The sequence below is a fragment of the Mustela nigripes genome, chromosome 16 (genome assembly GCF_022355385.1).
Source record: "Mustela nigripes isolate SB6536 chromosome 16, MUSNIG.SB6536, whole genome shotgun sequence".
Classification (NCBI taxonomy): domain Eukaryota; kingdom Metazoa; phylum Chordata; class Mammalia; order Carnivora; family Mustelidae; genus Mustela; species Mustela nigripes.
In genome coordinates, this window is record NC_081572.1 from 22212061 (window position 1) to 22228190 (window position 16130).

Genomic DNA, 16130 nt, shown 5'->3' on the forward strand with positions numbered 1-16130 from the left:
TGGGACCTGGTAGTGGGTCACTGTGCTGGGCCTCCTTGATGCAGTCAGGGAGCAGGTCACCCAGAGAACCTCTAGAGTTTCCTCAGGGCAAAGGGGGGGAGGGATGTGGAGCCTGGACCCCATTTTCCTTGCACCTCCAGGGCTCTAGACAAGTAGGCTGTTCGCTGTCGTTGTGACATTCATAGCACCCGTGAGGGGCCAGTGTCCCAGGGGATTCCCGGGTCCCGCAGGTGACTCGTCGGGCTTCCGTGACCTCACAGGCAAAACTCGCTCGGCCCTCCCCGGGGGCGGGGTTCTAAGCACCCTGGCTCGACCCGGGCCCCCGAAGGTCGCTGAGTCTTGCCCCTCCCTAGCCGGGGACGCGCCATGGGACAACTGATCGCCAAGTTGATGGGCGTCTTCGGGAACCAGGGTAAAGGGCGCATAGCTCATTCAAGCGACTGCTTTGATTCGGCTCCCACCCGGGGCTCCCCGAATCCGGGGTCGGGGCGGATGCGCTGGGGGACCTCGGGCTCCGAAGATCCTGCGTGGGCGCTCCTTGCAAGCTCCGGGGCCCCCTTCCTAGCCCCTTCCCGCCTCCTCCCCTCCTGCTCCTCGCGGGTGGCGCGCTTCGGTGCACACCGGGGCGCAGGGCTCCGCGAGCCTCCGTCCTCCTGGCTAAAAGGGGCCGCGGGCTGCGATCGTGGCTCTTTCTCCAGACCCCTTCTCTTGGCAAGCCCAGGGCGCCCCGGACCTTTCGGACAACCGCCTTTCAGGAAATGTGGAGCGAGGAAGGCTCAGCAATCATTTCCACTGTCCGGGAGTACCGCTTGTGTCGGGGTCGGGGAGGAAACATGTCCTGTTGGGTTTTGGTCGGGGAAGCAGAAATGGTACAGTGAGCAGAGGTCTCCCAGCTCGCTGGAAACACTCGTCTCCTTCTTGGGAACCCCGGTGGGGCATCAAGTACCCTTGGTTACTGAGTTTGGCCCTGACCCTGCCCTCCCTCCCCGCCCCCCACCCGATGCCTCCAGAGCACAAGGTTATCATCGTGGGACTGGACAACGCGGGAAAGACCACCATTCTCTACCAGTTGTAAGTGACTCTCGGGTGGAAAGAGGTGGGGGTTGGCTCTTTCCTCCAGACTGACAGACATTTGGACCAATCACCCTTCCCTGGGTTCCCAGGTTTTCCAGTAGCCAGGAGGAGTGATCGTGGGGGGAAGTTATGTGATCTTCCCGGCATGGTGACCCTTCAGTTCTGTGGCCGCTCGCCTGGCATTCGAATCTTGCCCGGTATAGGCGACCCCAATGGTCCCCACCATCTCCACCCCTTACCCCTACCAGACTTGGTTGCAGGCCAGAGGCTGTCAGAAACTGACTTCCTGCCTCCCTGCTCTTCGCTCCCCCTAGCGGTGGGTCTCACCTTTTAACTCAGGCACCCCACCTTTCCCCCTTTCTCCCCTTCTTCAAACCCAAAGGGGAGGGCCAGTTTTGAGTCAGGTTGAGCTCCGTAGCTCCCCATCTAGAAGGGTCTGGGCACGTGTGCTGAGTAATTATCCATCGGAGCTCTTCCCAATATCCACTCTGTGGATGGCATCTCTCCCCCTTTGGAACCTCCAGAGTATTTACTCAGGAAAATTTTCCCCTGAAAAAGAAATACCCGCAAATGTTTATCTTAAACCAGAAGAAAAGAGAGCATCGAACATTACAAGCACGCAGAGTGAAAACTAAGTTTCCCAATCAACCCAGACTCCCAGATCTCCCAGAGATGCCCCCTACATATAAAAATGTGTGTGTTCTCTCTGCATTTTAACAAAACTCCCAGGTGATCCAGCTGCATATTGCTGTTTGAGGACACGGCTCTAATATGACTCCCATATCTGGGGTCCGCGCCAGGACAAGGCTCAGTCCCACTCCCTCCTGCACTCCCCTGTGACGGGAGGCTTGGCCACCCTGGGCCGAGTTGTTCTGAGTTAGATCTAGCCTGACTGGGGAACCGAGGGCTGGGGGACCCAGAGCGGGGAGCAGAATGGGCTGAGCTCTTGCTGGTCTCTTCTCCCTCCCCAGCCTGATGAATGAGGTGGTCCACACATCTCCCACCATCGGTAGCAACGTGGAGGAGATCGTTCTGCGGAAGACTCACTTCCTTGTATGGGACATAGGGGGGCAAGAGGCTCTCCGCTCCACCTGGAGTGCATACTACTCCAACACCGAGGTGAGTGGCATGCTGGGGCAGGAGGGGCCTGGAAGGCTGCTTGCTGTGTGACTTGAGCCTGTCACTTCCCCTCTCTGAGCCTTTGTTACCCGAACCTGTGAGGTGGAGATTGTAATAATGATTACCCCAATGGCTGTGAAAATTAAAACAAAACAAAACAAAACAAAACCGCTAACACATGTGTTTCAAATCCTTAATGCAGCAGTGTTTTGTTAAAATTTGTGAATACCTCTTGGCAGCTTTGCTTGCTGGCAGCTTTCTGTGTGATGCCCTGTGTGGCGTAGGCCCTTGGTCTCCAAGGGCCTTCCTTTCTCACTCTGGCACCCGTGGATTAAGTGGTTTGCTTCCCAGAGTGAGACCGAGTACGAATTCCAGCACCACCACTCACCAGCTGTGGGTTCTAGGGCAAGATCTGCCCTCTCGCTGAGCTCATCTCATTTGTAAATGGTGCTAAGCCTGGTCCAGGGGCACAGAGCTGTGCTGGGACCCGAATGCTGACCCCAACGCCCACGGCATAGCATCGCCTCTGGCACGCGATCCGAGTCGTGCTGTGTTCCCCCACCGTGTGGATAGAAAAGGGAATGAAAACGGGACTTGAGGGCAGTGAGAGCTTGAGACCAGACCAGTTCTCTGTGGGGCTAACATCAGGGCGGTGTAGAGGCCGGTCGGGAGCACAGGGGGCGGGAGACACGGTCCTGCCGGAAAAGCCCACGACTCACCACTGCCCTCTGCTGGCCAGTTCGTCATCCTCGTGATTGACAGCACGGACCGGGACCGGCTGCTGACCACTCGCGAGGAGCTATATAAGATGCTGGCCCACGAGGTAAGGCTTCCGAGGTTGGGAGAGGGCCCCGGGGAGACTAGCTGTGGGACCTCAGCCTACTCACTCAGCCTCTCTGAGCTTTGTTCCTGAGTCCCCCGTGTCTGAGAGCCGCTACCCCAGCTGTCTGGACAGGGCTAATTTCTCCCAGAAGAAGGGCCCTAACGCCCTCAGCACAACCGATCGCAGAAGCCAGAGCTACTGGTCCAGGTCGTGACCCCCCCTTCTCACTCACTGTGGGACTTTCTCCCCTCAGACAAGTCACTTCACTTCTCTCAGTTTTTCCAAATACAAAATGGGGAGGATCACCAAATTTCTGCCTTATGGGACTGTTGTAAGGATCACAGAGCTGGCAGGCAGGCAATCTGCAACATGTCCGTGTCCGCGAGTGTGGTTGCCCCACGTCGGGTACCACGGGGCATGGGCTTCTCCTGCAGGGACAGCAGGGGGCTAGGGAGGACTTAGGGAGCAGGGGGATGGGAAGCTAGGCCCTGGCAGGCTGACGGGGCTGGGCTCCTCTGTCTACAGGCTCTGCGAGATGCTTCCGTCCTAATCTTTGCCAACAAGCAGGATATGAAGAACTCCATGACCACCTTGGAGATCTCTCAGTTCCTCACTCTGACCGCCATCAAAGACCACCCGTGGCATATCCAGGGCTGCTGTGCCCTCACCGGGGAAGGGTTAGTGGCTCCCCACCTGGACGTCCAGGGTCTGGCCCAGTCAATGAACAGCTGACCATCAGAACCTTCTCCTGTTTCTCCCCTGTCAGAATCTGGCTCATAGGCGCACACCCAGGACCATTATACTGACTCTCAGGGTTTCTGTAGAGAGTAAACGGTGTCATTCATTCAACATCTATTGAGCACTGATTCTGGGCCAGGCACTTTTCTAGGCACCAGGGAAACAGCATCGAAGAAAACACAAAACCCCTCCCCTGTTAAGGCATACATTCTGGTGGGAGGGAACCGACAATAAACAATAAAATTAAGAAAAAGCTACAGTAAGTTAAAAGTGGCAAGTGTTTGGAAAAGATCAAGTGGGAAAGAGAGATTGAAAGTATGTGGGCAAATGTTGCAAAGGCTGTGAGGGACACATAGAAAGGGGCTCTCATCAGTCTTGGAAAGTTCTCTTTCCTCTTTCTCGAGTGGGATCGCAGCAGGCTAGGAACCCAGGTGTCTGGAGGCTGGAGGGAGGTCGGTCCAAGGAACCACGCATTTCTGGTAGTTCCTTGCCATTCTCTCCTCCAATCCACATCCATCTCCTCTGCTAGACTCTAGGCCCCGGAGGGCATGTCTGTGTTTTCACCAGTAACCCCGGCCCCTAGCCCAGGACCTGATGTGCAGTGGGTACTCAATCCATTTATACTTGTTGATGGAGAGAAGGGATTTAACTTTGGTTGTTACATCTAATCCATCGGCTCTGGGTTGGGGCTGGCGACTTGGAGGCCGTCATCCTCATGGGATATACTGATCCGTGGGATATACTCTTCCATCTTCCCTGCAGGCTGCCCGCGGGGCTCCAGTGGATGCAGTCTCGGGCCACTGCCAACTGATGTCCTGACCTGAGGCCGACCAGAAACCCTGGGGGGTTTTGCTTGGACTGTTTGGGTGGAAAACGCAAGTGATGATTATTTTCTGTGGTTCTCTGATGGGAGCTGGGTCAGCTAAGGAAGTGAGATTGCCGAAGTCCACCCGACCTAATCCCTCCACCGAAGGGCTAGACTGCCTGCCCTGACCTGCTGCAGACAGGACAGCAGAAGAGCTGCCCTTCGCCCTGGGGAAGCAGGTGTCTTTGGAAGCACAGGCAAGTCATTAGATGTGTTGAGGGACTGGGAAGCGGAGCCCCGTCCCCTCAGCCTGCAACCTCTTTGAGGGGAAAAAAAATGGGGGATAAAGTAGGAGACCCCTGGAAATGCTCTTTATTTCCTAGAACCCCACCTCCTATCCCGCGATTCTCACCCCAGTTTTCTGGCCCCTTTGCCATCTTTGAGCAAAGGAGATTCCAGAAAGGCAAAGAGGGCAGGCGCAGGGGAAGGAGGACAGAGCCAAAAACTGGTGGGAAGGGAGAGGAGGAAGGACGGGACATCCCAGACGGGGACAGTCCCTCGCACTGCGGGGAGTTCCACTCCTCCCATGCCTTTCCCTTCCCTCTGAGATGCTGGCTTGGACCACAGCTTTTGAGAGTTAAGCCATCCCATCCTTTGCCCTCCAGTCCTTCCAGTATGAATCCCACGCCTCCCAGATGTCTCCAATTCCTACACCGTGCCTATCTTGGCTGTCTTTTGTAGTGATTTTTTAGTTGTTTTAGAATTTTTATAAAAGAGTAATAAATGCTGTTGAAGACTGCTCACTTCTTATTTATGCTACCTGTGCTTCAAACTGGCTTTTGTTTTTTGTACAAGGCATCAGCTCTGTGGAAATCCTCCTGGGAAATGGAGGGGGTACTGCTCAAGGGTACTGCCCAAGGGTCCACTGGGCTAGGGAGACTGGCTGGTTCTTTGGTCCTGGGCTCTCCCACCCTCTGCCACGTAACTGACTCCTCCTGCCTTGCTGGGACTGGGAGCTTTGGCTCTACCTGGATCTAGAGGTGGGCGGGGCTTGATGCTGACTCCGGGAGGAGGGGAGGAGGGGCCCTTGGGGATTGGAGAAGCCCAGGAGTCCTCTGGAGGTAGAGCTGGAGACAGGATGGAAACCCAGGCTGTCCATCTGAACACAGGGAGCCCTGCTTTTACGCCATAAGACCTGAGACGGTTCTGGAGTCCATGGATTTCTCTCCTTCCCAAGTCAGCACTGGACATCTTGGGGACAGTCTGGACACAATTATAGAAGGTCCAGGAGTCCTTAATCCTGTGGTTTCCTGAGGTGTAATGGTGGGAAAACACTCAGCAATTCTAGCTATCCCCATTTAGCCCACAACCTGTTCTTTTCGTGAAGTTACTTTGACACAGTTGTCGGATCGAAACAATTTAATATTCTCCTTATACTACAGAAAACTATTCCAGGAAAGCATGACTGGCATGGTGGGGGTATAGCTCAGTGGTAGAGCATTTGACTGCAGATCAAGAGGTCCCCGGTTCAAATCCGGGTGCCCCCTCTCCAACCCAGGTTTTTTCGTTTTTTTTTTAACCAGTAGTCCATCTCTCAAAGTGCCGTGGCAGGGGAGAGGGGATGCGAGATGCGATGTCGGGGCCTGCCACCCTGTTTTGCAGGCAGGCGACGATGGAGTGTTGGCCCGGCAGATCCGTGCGCCCAGCCCGCGCGTGCGTCTATGGGTGGGAAGCAGTGAGAGGGCGAGAAGCTGCTGGTTAACCCTAGGTGGACAGCCCAGACTGCGCACTCCCGAAGTGCTAGGGCGGAGGCCCGCGCACTATCAGGGAGGCCTGGCCAGCGACCCCAACGGCTCTGCCCGGGGAGGGAGGCCCAAGACCTAAGGTCCTGGCTTGGGCTGGGGAAAGGAGACCCAGAGAACGCTGTCTGAGAGTGCAGGACGGAGAGAGGGGAGCCAAGATGCAATAAAGGGGCTCCGACAGGGCAAAACAGGGGGACCTCGGCGCAGGGAATGTCCCCGAAACCAGGGATCTCGAAGGATCTCGAGGGATCTCCCTTCCCATTTCCAGACTCCATTTTGCTTACACCATTCAGTAGAAATTTTAAGCTCAGAGCTTCGGGAAACAAGTTCTGCGTTCAGGCGAATAATCTTTTGAGATTATATTGTTTCCAACTTTTGCAAACATTGGACACGACTTCTTTTCACGAACTCTTCACAGCGCCTGCGCAGTCATAGGACTAAGAGGTTACTGCGCCCAAACGTCAGCAGAGGGGGTATAGCTCAGTGGTAGAGCATTTGACTGCAGATCAAGAGGTCCCCGGTTCAAATCCGGGTGCCCCCTGCTTACCTGTTTTCACTGGGCCACAGAGGGCCATGTCTCCATGTGTCTTTTTCTCCCTTCATTTTATGTTGACATTGCCTTCGCCATCTTTTGAGCAGACGACGATTGGTGCAAGAAAGACGCGAGACAGTGCAAGAAGCGAGAATTCTCAAGCGATGGATCCTAAAATGTGGTCCCCGGACTAGCACCACCACCTGGGAATGTGTTAGAAATGCAGATTTTCGACTTCTTCCCGGAACTATTGAATGAGAAACCTGAGGAGGGTGGCGCTCAGAAATTTGTATTTTTAATAAGCCCTCCAGGTGATTCTGATGGGTGCGCAAGTTCCAGAATCTTACATTTAAAAAAATGTACACGTCTCTTGCTTGGGATTATTTCCAAGCTGCTGTTTTCAATCCGAGCCTTTAAAGAGACCGTGTAAAACGGACCGCGGCTCCCCACTTGACCGCTAGAGGGCAGCAAGAAGCCGCAGCTGGAAGCGGCGGCCTATTCCTGTTTAAGAGTCGGGATTTGAGTTAGACAACAAGAAGAACTTACAGTCAGGCCTTGCCTTGTCCTACCGTAAAGGATTAGCGTTTAGGGCTGGAGGAGCGTTTCTGGGACCCTGCATCCAGAGGAAGGAGGAACTGGGATTCTGAGAGATTAGGGGGCTTTGGTTCTTGTTTCCCTTCTCAGTTTCTGTCTTTGGCCTCAGTGTCAGGGAACACCCCCCCCTTCCAGCCCACACTTCTTCTGTTCACGCGCGTATCCTTCTTCCTGGGGAATTCCCTCAAGAGCTCTCCGTGTCCATCCCCTACCTGTCCGTGACTGTCCAGTCCCTAGGCCCCAGCCCCGTGAGAAACCAGGTGCCCCTCATCCCTCATCCTCCCACCCCCGAGTGCTCCAGCTCCTTGCCACCGCACGAAGTAGGTCAGGGGAGGGAATCAGCACCTTCGTGTCCTGACCTGATTCCCTGCCGTCTATTAAATCTCCTAAATTGTGGGTATTTTTATTCTGTCCTGAAAGAAAAGGGGGGAAAAAAAAAAAGGTGATCTCTTCCCCAGAGTCTGTCATAAGGTGGTGGCAGGTGGGGTGAGATGTCTTCGTGCTGGGGAGAGGAGGGGTAGACTTGGCTTTGAGGACTGACTGGGACCCTGAACAGGCCTGGGGTCCCCAGAGAGAAAGGTGGCCTCGGTTACCTTCTGGGGTTAAGGGGAGGTCCGGGCTGCCCTCTACCACGGTGTCCACCAGGCTGATGGGAAAGACGGTGCTAGGAACTGGGGGCGGAGGGCGGCGGTGATGGGGAAAAGGGAGAGGAACCCCGGGGAGGGGAGTGGCATTCAGGCCTCTGTTGGCGAGAGAAGCTGGGGCGGGGGTGGTCTGTGCTGCAAAGGGAGATTCCTGGGGTGGGGATGGGCATCAGAAACCCACAGAACTCTGAGCAACAGCCCAGAAAGTCAGAAAGCCTGGTAGAGCTGGAGGAGGGGGTGCGTATGGCAGGAGTGCACCGCCCGAGGAAAGGGGCGCCTGTCCCTTCCTTGGGTGCACACACACACACACACACACACACACACACACACACACCCCGTCCACGGTCTTGTCTCAGCGGCTTTCCGCGGGGAGGTGGGGGTGAGGAGGGGAGGGGAGGCAGGAGCTAAGGTGCGGGGTGGGGGGCCGCTTCTCCCAGCCCAGGGTCCCCCGCCCTGTCCCCTACTCCGCCCCCAGCCACCCCCCACCAATTCCGCGGTGGGAGCGCTCCGGGAGGGCTGGGAGGACCGGGGAAGACTCTGGGAGCGCTCGGGAGGCGCCGCGCCCCCCCCGCCCCGCCCCCTCCCCGTCCGCGCTCCGGGAGGCCGCCGCTCTGCTCGCTCGCCACCGGCCCGCGCCCGCGCCTCTCCCGCCGCCCCGCCGGGCCCCGCGCTCCGCCGCCTCCTCGCCGCCCACCACTCGGCGCGCCAGCCCCCGGGACTGCGCCGCCTGAGCCCGGCCCCTCCCTTGTTCTGGGCCGCGGCCCGCAGCGGGCCGGGGGCGGGTCCTGGCACCCACCATGCGGGCAGAGCTCTGGCTCCTGGTGCTGGTGTTCAGGGAGGCTGCCCGGGCGCTGAGCCCCCCGCCCGGAGCAGGTAGGACTGGCCGGAGTCGGTCGGGGTGGGCGGGGGGCGGGGAGGGAGCAGGCAGGCGGGCGTGGGCAAGGCCAAGTACCCACGGGCCAGCGTTGTCGGGTGGGTGGGGGGACTGTCCGCGGAGGGCCAGGAACCTTTCAGGTTGTGAAAGGTGGACAGGGACCCACTTTCTTAAACACATCGGGTGTGTGAGTGAGGGTGGAGGCATCAGACACTAATGCCCCTCGCCTCTCCTTCCCTCCTGGAAGGACACCAGAGGGACCCCAGTAGAGGGGGCTACATAAGGCAATGGGCTCTGGCCCCAAAGAGGACGGTAGGGGAGTCATAGGGACCCCTCGTCACACTGAGGGAGGCTGAATTCCGATGAGACGGAGAGTCTGGGGTGCCTCCTGCCCCAGCTTTGCCATCTTCTCTTCCCACCCCCCAGGTCCCACCCCAGCCCCAAGCTGACCTGGGTTAGGTCTGAATCCATTTCACATTTGGGGGCTGGGTGGGAGCAGCCAGAGGGATGGTGGAGACCCAGCATCTCTCCTAGAGGAAGCTCTGTAGCAGTCTGTCCCACTGCCTTCCTCCCCCTGTTTGGAGCCTGGAGAACCCTATGGGGCTCGGGAAGAAGCAACTTGCTGCTCCCCCATTCCCCAGTCTCCAGGACCCTCCTGTCACTCCTGCTCTTCTGTCCTGGTGGCCTTTGGCCATCAGCTGCTCTGGCTCTGGATGGGAGTGAGCAGGGGGCTCCTCTTGGCACACTCCTCTTCCCTACACTAGTGCTCCACAGTCATCTCTCCCACCTGGAAGTCCTTTCTGAGGTCTACCTTGAGTCTCTTGTATTATTTAAAACAAAACAAAACAAAACAGTGTTCAGCATGCAATTTTATATTACCTTCCTATCTCCTCAGGCACCCAGACTTCTTGGGGTTGGGAGGTGGGTAATTTGCAGTCTAGCCTCTTGACAGCAAGAATTGAGGAGATAGAACTTTATGCCTTGGGGACATAGGTGTCCCTTAAATGGGATGGAACAGGGTCATGGGCTTGTCCTGGGAGATGCTGTAGCTGGGCTGCTGTGTCTCTGGGGTGTGCTAGCCCCAGGCACAGCATCTGTGACTGTGTTCTTGACTTCAACGGACTTGTGTGTAGAAGAGACAGGCCTGGGTCCCTGTGGAGAAGGAGGGTGAGGAAGGGTGATGGTGGTGGAAATGCAGGCAGAGAGCAGTGGAAGTTGGTGTGGCAAAAGGCCGGTGATACAGAAGCACCAGTTTTCAGGGAGACCACACAGAGAAGGGCCCGAGACTTGGCTTCTTGTCCCCACATCTCACTTGCTGTGTGACCTTGAGCAAGTTACTTTCCTTCTCTGGGCCTATTTCGCCACTTCTAAAGTGGCGAAAGTAAAATCTTTGATTCTTGGTGGGTTTATGAAAGATTCTTTTTTTTCCTATTAAGGATTGTCTTTCCTTTTCAGATTTGTTATGATATATGTGGGTAACTGGCAATTGAAAAAATCTGTATAAAAGGGAGAGGTTGGCCAGGTCAGTTTTTGAGGTTCTATGCAACCCCAAACTTGGTGAGACCTTCTGAACTCAGGATGTGACTAGGATGATGAGGGAGGGCTCTGGACCCCTGACTGAGGTGGGAGAACCACAGAGAGGTTTGGGGAAAGCGAACTGGGAGATAAGGAGCCTGTGCTGGGGGGTGGAGGAGGGTGGAAAGCCTTGGGCCTGGCTGAGAGCTGCCTCTTCAGAGTCCAGTTGGGGTAGTAGACGCCTGAGGAGGCCAGAAAGAGAGGGGCAGGCAGAAACTTGAATCAAAGCTCTAAGTCGAGGACACCCTGTCTTCTGGGCTTTGCCAGAGACTCAGCCAGGAAAAAATGGACTTTCTCTGTGGCAGGAGAGGTGGGCTGGACTTCAGGAAGTGCTTGGGAAGCCAGAGGGGGCAGCTGCTGACTCTCAGTCCAGTATTTTTCGTTTTTGTTTTTTTTTTTTTCCACCAGGCCTGGCTGCACTGGAGGAAAGGCCTGGGTGGAGGCGGAGGTGGGGGTGTCTTCTGGGAAGAAGAGATGTGTGTGTGTGGGGGGTAGGACATTCTAGAGGAGGGCCCCCAAGGAGGGACAACCTGGCTGGGATCAGTGGTGGAGCCCTGGGACCTGGGGAAAGGGCATCGGGGAGCTAGATGTGAAGGAGTGCCATCCAGCCCCAAGACTCTAAGCTCTCTGGGGTGGGGGTGGGGTGGGGTGGGGTTCGGGGGCGCCTCACAGGGGAACTGAGATCTCCCCTCCCTCTTGATGGGTTGGTTGGTTTGGTGGAGCCTTGAAACTTCTTCCAGCATTAGAACAGGAGCAGGAGAAAGATGAAGAAGCCAAAGATATAGTCGGGAGGTGAGGAAAGACTGCATAGACAGTCAGATGGACAGACAGGAAGATGGCCTTTGGATGCATGGGGCATGGCAGGGGCAGCAGGCTCTGGCCCAAGGGGGAGCTGCCTAAAATAGAGAAAGAAGAAGCAGCTGGAGGGCTTGTCTTTGGCCTGGGAGTCAGGAGATCAGGCCCAGCATCTATCCTTCTGGCCACGCTGGCAACTGCCTCCTTTCTCTGCACCTGGATTTCCTCTTCTATAAAGTGAGGTTTGGACCAGTTCATGTCTAGGGTCCCTATAGCCGTGATTCTGCCCCCTCCCTCAACACACCCAGGCTGTAGGACGCTGGTCTTCAAGTCCAGGTGTTGGTTAGCTCAAGGGCCACATCCTCAGAGAGGCCCATCTTGATGGCTCTGCTCAGGGAAGCAATAAAGCCCAACCCTTTTGCCTGCACTCATCAGCATGTCACATTGTCTCATCCACCACTTTATTCATCCATTCACTCATTCATTTACGTGTCTTTTCCAACTAGAATCTTCTGGGGCCCAGGGGTTGTGTCCACCTGTTCACTGTCGCCCTGGCACCTGGCGCAGAGCCTGGCACACAGTAGGGCCTCAATGTGTGTGCACTGAATGAGTGAGCGAATCAGGAGGTGGTCACGGACCCCAGACTCTCCCTTTGAGAGAAACTCACAGAAAGCCAAGCTCTTCTCTCCTTTCCTCTTCTCCTCTTGGTGGTCCCTTCCTGCTAGTTCCCTGCGCCTCCCTCCCTCTCCCCAAGGGAGGGTCCTCGGTGAGAACTTCAGTGGGTTTCCCAGCAAGAGGATGCCGCTGAGGGCTTTGTAACTGGGACACAGGATTTCAGTTCAGGGTCTGGAGACTCTCTCAAGCCCCTAGGAAAGAAGGCCAGGGGACTTTGCTGGGGGCTCTGCGCGCGTCATTTTGTTAAGGACTCGAAAACAACTGCAAGTGTAGGTTTTATCATTCCCGTTTTACAGATAAGGAAACTGAGGCTTAGAGAGCTTATGTAATTTGTCCAGTGTCACAGTCAGTAAGCATTAGTTTCAGAGTTCTTCCCCGAGCTTGTATGACTCCAAACCTGTGCTCTTTTCTTGCTGCCTGCGCCCCGGGGGGGAAGGGTATTCTCAGCCTGTGGGTCTCAAGTACTCAGGGGCTTTTGAAGATTCCTTCCCTCCGTCTCTTCCTTTCCTCCTTCTCTCTCCTGCCCCTTCCCCCCTACCTCCCTGGATCGCTCCCTCCATCCGTCCTCCACCCCTGCTTACCAAGCATTGGCTCTGTGTCGGGAACCGGGTACAGAAGTACAGGCAGCAACTACGTGTGGGGATCAGGGCTGGGACGGTGCAGGTAGCGTTTGGGGTGACAGGGGAGAGATGTCGGGGGATGCTTTGGAAAGAGGTGCCATCTCGTGGCACTTGAAGGATCTCGTCAGAAGGGTTCATTTATGGAGCAGAGTGGTCCTGGCTGGGAAAGTCATCTGTGTGAGGCCCTGTGGCCAGAGGGAGCCAGGCTGGGTCCTGGAGAAGGCTTTAGGGAGACAGGAGGCTGGAGGAGACAGCAGGGATGGGGTCACAAAGGGCCTTCGGCTGGAGAGCTGAGGGGTGAGCATGGTCTCCTAGATAGGACTCCTGAGATCGGGCACGATGGTCCCCAGTGAGCCAAGCCTGTATGCCAGGCTTTCCCCGGGATGTCCTTGCATCTGAGGAAACAGCCTGGGGCTCCTGGTCCCCTCTTGTTGCCCTCCCGATGGCCTGAGCAGACCCTGAAGTCTGCTCCTGGAAGTCAAGGGGGGCTCCTCTTGTGCACCTGTCCTGCCATGAACTAGTTGTGTGACATTGGGAGATTCCATGACACCTTCACGCCTCAGCTCCCAGTTCGCACAATAGATCCAACCTAGCAGCCATCCCAAGGGGGTATTGCAGAGAGTAAATGAGTTCATGGGCTTCAAGCATTCGGAAGAGGGCTAGCACTGACTAAGCTTTCTCGAAAAGTTAGCTGTCATTTTTAATTTTCCCTATTACGGCACAGACAGCCCACTAGACGGCAGGCGACTTGGGGCCGTGGGTGAACGGACGGGTGGCTACAGGACCCAGGAGTGGGTGTTCTGGGCTCTTCTGGACTCACATGCATGCATCTGTGTAAACCGGGTGCTGGGAGGGACAGAAGGTAGAGCAGAGAGTAGCTGGGGCCGGGGGTGGGGGTGGTTGTTGGCAACAATGTGTGAGCGCGTGGGGAGGAGGGCCAGGGCCTTGGGGCAAGGCTGTGTGTGCACAGGCACATGGGCCGTGCAACACACATGTGAGCCACCAGCTGTGTTGGCTGAGGGGGTGAGGTCCTGTCCCAGCCGACTGGGAGGGGGCGGGGTGGCAGGGAGACAGAGGTGGGGGTGGGGTTGAGAGGGTCAGACTCAGGGCTGAGCCAGGGTAGGGCGGATTTCCTGGGCTTCCTTCTCCATCCCCTTCCCTGCCTGCCTTCATGGACACTTTGCCTCTGACCTGAGCCCCAAATTCTCTGATTATAAAGACTTCTCATTTGACATTTGAATTTGATGCTCATGGGCATGACTGTCATCCCCGTGTTCATGCTGAGGAAACGGAAGCTCAGAGAGGTCAACAGACAGGTCCAAGGTCACACAGCCTGTGGGTGCAGGTGTCCCTTCCCTGACCCCACAGCTGGTTGGGTCCCCCTTTCCAGCCCTCTTCTTGGGCCTTGGACCCCCACTTTTCAAGTACCGTTCTGTCTCTGTTGCAGGATAGTGATGCCTCCAGATCCTCTGCACCCCCTTCCAGACCCGTTAAGCTCCTCTGCTCGCTCTGTACACGTTCCTTTCCTGTTCTGGCTCTCGCCCAGGCTCAAGGGCTGCTTGCAAGACGACCCGGGGAGCCGGGCAAAGCAGCCCAGCACAAACGGTTCTATCTCCAGAGGCAGCTGTGGGCCCCACCCGAGAGGAGCAAGACAGCCCTGTCTTGGGGTCTGAGCCTTGGGCACACTGCCTTCCCAGTTCTGGGCGCAGGCCCATCTCAGCCAGTGGGCAACTTGGGGAAGGGGCCTGGGGACCGCCCTTCTCCCCACCTTCCCCAGAGCATCTGGTTGCGATTAGGGGCAGAGAAGTGAGAGGGGGCCGGCAAGGGTCCAGCAGGCACCAGCAGCCAAGAATGACTTAATTGGATAAAATGTCTAATGACGAACCAGGGCCCCACAGCAGAGTCCTGGCCCCAGCCCCAGGCCTGGTGCTGGCCAAGCCTTGTCTCAACCTCTGTCCTTGCTGACTCCCAAGAGTTACTTACCTCTAGTATCGTGTCCTCAATTGTACAATGATTGGGCACCTACTGTTTGCTAGACACTGAGGATCCGTATTTGTAGAAGATGGGCACAGTCCTGGGGGAACTCGTCTACCAGGCAGAGAGGCAGGTAGTTACATCATCGGTGCTCTAGGAAAGAGGGTTGTATCTAGCAGCTCTGGGGAGGGTTAGAGTAGGCAGAGGTGGAGAAGGGCGTCCGACGTGGAGTGGGCCTGGAATTGATGAATATCCCAGGAAATACCAGATCCACCTCTCCAGTGATCTGTATCCCACACACACATCCATAGTAGGTATGACAATTGCAGTGACAATATAAGGCACATCTTTGGGGGCACAGATCTTTCCAAAAAAGGAAAAGCATGATTTCTGTGACATTTGGAATGCACTGAACGACCTAGAGGAGACAGAAGAGAATGATTGGAATGGCTGCTAACCGGCCAGTGTGCAGCGTCTTCCCAATCCTGTGCCCTGGAAGACATTGTTAATTGATCATGACAATGTCTCTTGCTACACGGAGATGGAGCTTCCGAGTTTGTCTCAATTAGAGAGTGCTCCTGGCTGTCGCTAATCGATTGGAGAGGACTTTTGAGATGAAACCTATTTGCCATCCTTAATGGTGGCGAAGCTCCATGTTTTGGGGAGAAAGGGACTTGCCCAAGTGGCTTGGAGGTAGTCGCAGGACTAAACAGTGGTCCCCATCACAGAGACATCTTGGATCGGCACCATCTGGGAGGAGATGCACTGGCATCTAGTGGACAGAGGCTGGGATGCTGCTGGACTTGCTAGAACACTCAGGTTAGCCCCCACAACAAAGAATTCTCCAGTCCAGAATGTCCACAGTGCTAATGTTGAGAAGCCCTGAACTAAAAGAGCTCTACTCTCAGGCTTCTTGCCCATGGAGTCCCCTGGAAGGTGAGATTCTATGATGGAGAAATAAGGAACTGGTTTGGAATGTTCCAGAGCAATGGTTCTCACTCTTGTCTACGGAGTTTTGTTCAGGGCTTTGGAGAAAGCTCCCCTGGGGATCATTTAAGACTCCTAATGCCCAGGGGTGCCTGGGTGGCTCAGTGGGTTAAAGCCTCTGCCTTCGGCTCAGGTCATGATCCCAGGGTCCTAGGATTGAGCCCCATGTCGGGCTCTCTGCTCCGCAGGGAGCCTGCTTCCTCCTTTCTTTCTCTCTCTGCCTACCTCTCTGCCTACTTGTGATTTCTCTCTCTCTATCAAACAAATAAAATCTTAAAAAAAAAAAAAAGAAGACTCCTAATACCCAGACCATACTACAGAACAATTATATCAGCATTTCAGGGGTGGGACCCAGACAGGAGGAATTTTTAAAGCTCTGCCGATGATTCCACCGTGCCGTGGAAGTTGAGCATAATTACCTCTTTGGAGGTTTGGAACTTATCTCCATCCTTAACCCAAGGTGTGACAATCTTTAACCTCTGTGAGCCCCTGATTCCTG

General features: G+C 55.8%; 2 protein-coding genes and 2 non-coding genes across 4 annotated transcripts in view; all 4 read left to right on the forward strand.

Moving 5' to 3' along the window:
- The first annotated feature begins 271 nt into the window (after nucleotides 1-271).
- On the forward strand, nucleotides 272-5362 carry ARL5C (ADP ribosylation factor like GTPase 5C). Its single transcript, XM_059379405.1, has 6 exons — nucleotides 272-412; nucleotides 1011-1071; nucleotides 2046-2193; nucleotides 2933-3016; nucleotides 3542-3693; nucleotides 4517-5362. Exons 1-6 carry the CDS (start codon nucleotides 367-369, stop codon nucleotides 4563-4565), a joined length of 540 nt encoding a protein of 179 aa, XP_059235388.1. The 5' UTR covers nucleotides 272-366; the 3' UTR covers nucleotides 4566-5362.
- Nucleotides 5363-6034: 672 nt separating this feature from the next.
- Nucleotides 6035-6106, forward strand: TRNAC-GCA (transfer RNA cysteine (anticodon GCA)). Its single transcript has one exon. It is a non-coding gene; the product is annotated as a tRNA-Cys (tRNA).
- A 724-nt stretch (nucleotides 6107-6830) lies between these two features.
- TRNAC-GCA (transfer RNA cysteine (anticodon GCA)) lies at nucleotides 6831-6902 on the forward strand. The gene has a single exon. It is a non-coding gene; the product is annotated as a tRNA-Cys (tRNA).
- Nucleotides 6903-8790: 1888 nt separating this feature from the next.
- Nucleotides 8791-16130, forward strand: part of PLXDC1 (plexin domain containing 1) — a 55999-nt gene continuing 48659 nt past the window's right edge. The window contains exon 1 of the mRNA XM_059379190.1: nucleotides 8791-9004. Within this exon, the coding sequence (XP_059235173.1) occupies nucleotides 8929-9004 (76 nt within the window). The 5' untranslated portion in view covers nucleotides 8791-8928. The remainder of the gene's footprint in view (nucleotides 9005-16130) is intronic.

What these genes read in the sequence shown, in the direction of transcription:
- ARL5C (XM_059379405.1), top strand. Translation starts at nt 367, where the DNA reads ATGGGACAACTGATCGCCAAGTTGATGGGCGTCTTCGGGAACCAGG. An exon ending in CATACTACTCCAACACCGAG is followed by an intron (nt 2,194 to 2,932) that starts GTGAGTGGCATG and finishes TCTGCTGGCCAG; the next exon opens with TTCGTCATCCTCGTGATTGA. An exon ending in TGTGCCCTCACCGGGGAAGG is followed by an intron (nt 3,694 to 4,516) that starts GTTAGTGGCTCC and finishes TCTTCCCTGCAG; the next exon opens with GCTGCCCGCGGGGCTCCAGT.